Genomic DNA, 1,735 nt, shown 5'->3' with positions numbered 1-1,735 from the left:
AATTTTCTAAACATTATAGATTTCAAAGATTTTATAAAAATCTTATACTCGTCAATTATTAAACTAAAATAACTTTTATTAATATTATTTATATTTTGTATATTTTGTACTTTAAGTTTCAAAAAAAAAAAAATTGCACAATATACATATTTACTTATATAGATTAAAATACATCAATGTGTATGCATTTCATTATATTAGCCTAAATCAAACATCTAAGAACATTAACGTTATTAGTTTTGGTTATTAATTTATAAATCAAGCATCCAAAAACATTAACCCTATTGCTTTTCATTATTAAATCCATATTCTTGAAAGCCCCGAGCATACAGCATCGTACATAATCAAGATAGCATGCATGATCCAGATAGTATAGTTGTGTTTTCAAAACTATAGCCTTTCTTTATAGATAGTTAAACCCATCTCCTTTCTTTATAGATAGTTAAACCCATGTTCCCAACTCGCTCATCCATATTCCATACCAGACGTCAAAATCCCATGAGGTAGTAGAATAGTGATCGCCATTAAACAGCTTATTGGGGGCGTTCCTCAAACTTACACGTCGATTTGAGTCTTGTAATGGGTGGGATTTTCTGTAACACATTTCTGACAATATGGTTAGCCGTCTTGGCCCGAAACATGAAGAATCTATGCTTGAGAAGCTCCTCAGCAGTGGGCCTTTCACTGGGCTCTTCTCGAAGGCACATACTCACCATATCCTTAAAACATCTTGAGAATTTCACACCACTAAGCACTGGAGTTTTCCCTGATCGAAGATCATCAACAACCTCTTCCACTGAATCCTTCTTCATGTAGGGAGCCTCACCACAAGCAAGCTCAATAGCAGTTATCCCAAGAGACCATATATCAGCCTTGTAATCATATCCTCCATTATCATGTTGATCAACAAAGGCAACTTCTGGTGCCATCCAGCAAAGTGTGCCCACAAGTGAAGTTCTTTTGTTGGGTTTCCCATTCTCATTCACAAATGCACTCAGCCCAAAATCTGCAAGTTTTACTACTCCGCCATTGTCGACCAAGATATTATCAGCCTTGAGATCTCTGTGAATGAATCCCAACTTGTGAAGATAAGTTAAGGCCTTCACTACGTCTCTCAATATTGTTGCAACCACAGATTCCTCAAATCCATCTTTGAATGAAGTTTTAAGTATATGTCTGATTGATCCGGCCCACATGTAAGGCATCACTAGGCACAACCATTTTCCCACCACGAAGGAGCAGTGTGCACTTAGAATGTTTGGGTGGTTTAGTTGTTTTAGGGTTTGGCATTCCATCGTAATTCGGCTTATGTTCCTGTCCCTGTGCTTCTCCATGTCCATGCATTTAATGGCCACTGTTTCGTTGGTTGTCAAGCACTTTGCTTTGTAGACTTTCCCATGGGCTCCTTCGCCTATTTTCTCTATGAATTTGTAACTGTTCACATCAAGAGGATAACGCTTCCGAGGTTTCTTCAAGGACGGTGGGGTTATACTTTTCCTGCTCATCTCAGGAGATCTGTGAATTTCGTCCATAGAATCTTGTGGAAAAGACATATGTAAAATTGAAGTTTATAAAGGTGTATATATACATGTACACGTGAAAATCTGCTTTCATACCAAGGGTTATCCCAAAAGAAAAGGCGTGAAGAAAGAAGACACTTCCTTTCTTTTGAGTAAACTTTGACAAATGTTCTTATTGATTTAGTTTTGTTTTGGGTGTATTAATTTCTTTGTAA

At 36.8% G+C, this 1,735-nt stretch overlaps 1 protein-coding gene across 1 annotated transcript; it reads right to left on the bottom strand.

The window, feature by feature from the left end:
- Positions 1–533: 533 nt before the first annotated feature.
- On the bottom strand, positions 534–1,532 carry LOC149547682 (uncharacterized). The gene has a single exon (XM_089794172.1). The coding sequence runs from the start codon at positions 1,530–1,532 to the stop codon at positions 534–536; it is 999 nt and encodes a 332-aa protein (XP_089650298.1).
- Between the last annotated feature and the right edge of the window lie 203 nt (positions 1,533–1,735).

Source organism: Cupressus sempervirens, chromosome 7 (genome assembly GCF_028749045.1).
Source record: "Cupressus sempervirens isolate cs-2001-9-10 chromosome 7, ASM2874904v1, whole genome shotgun sequence".
Classification (NCBI taxonomy): domain Eukaryota; kingdom Viridiplantae; phylum Streptophyta; class Pinopsida; order Cupressales; family Cupressaceae; genus Cupressus; species Cupressus sempervirens.
This window is presented reverse-complemented; position numbering and strand designations above follow the sequence as displayed.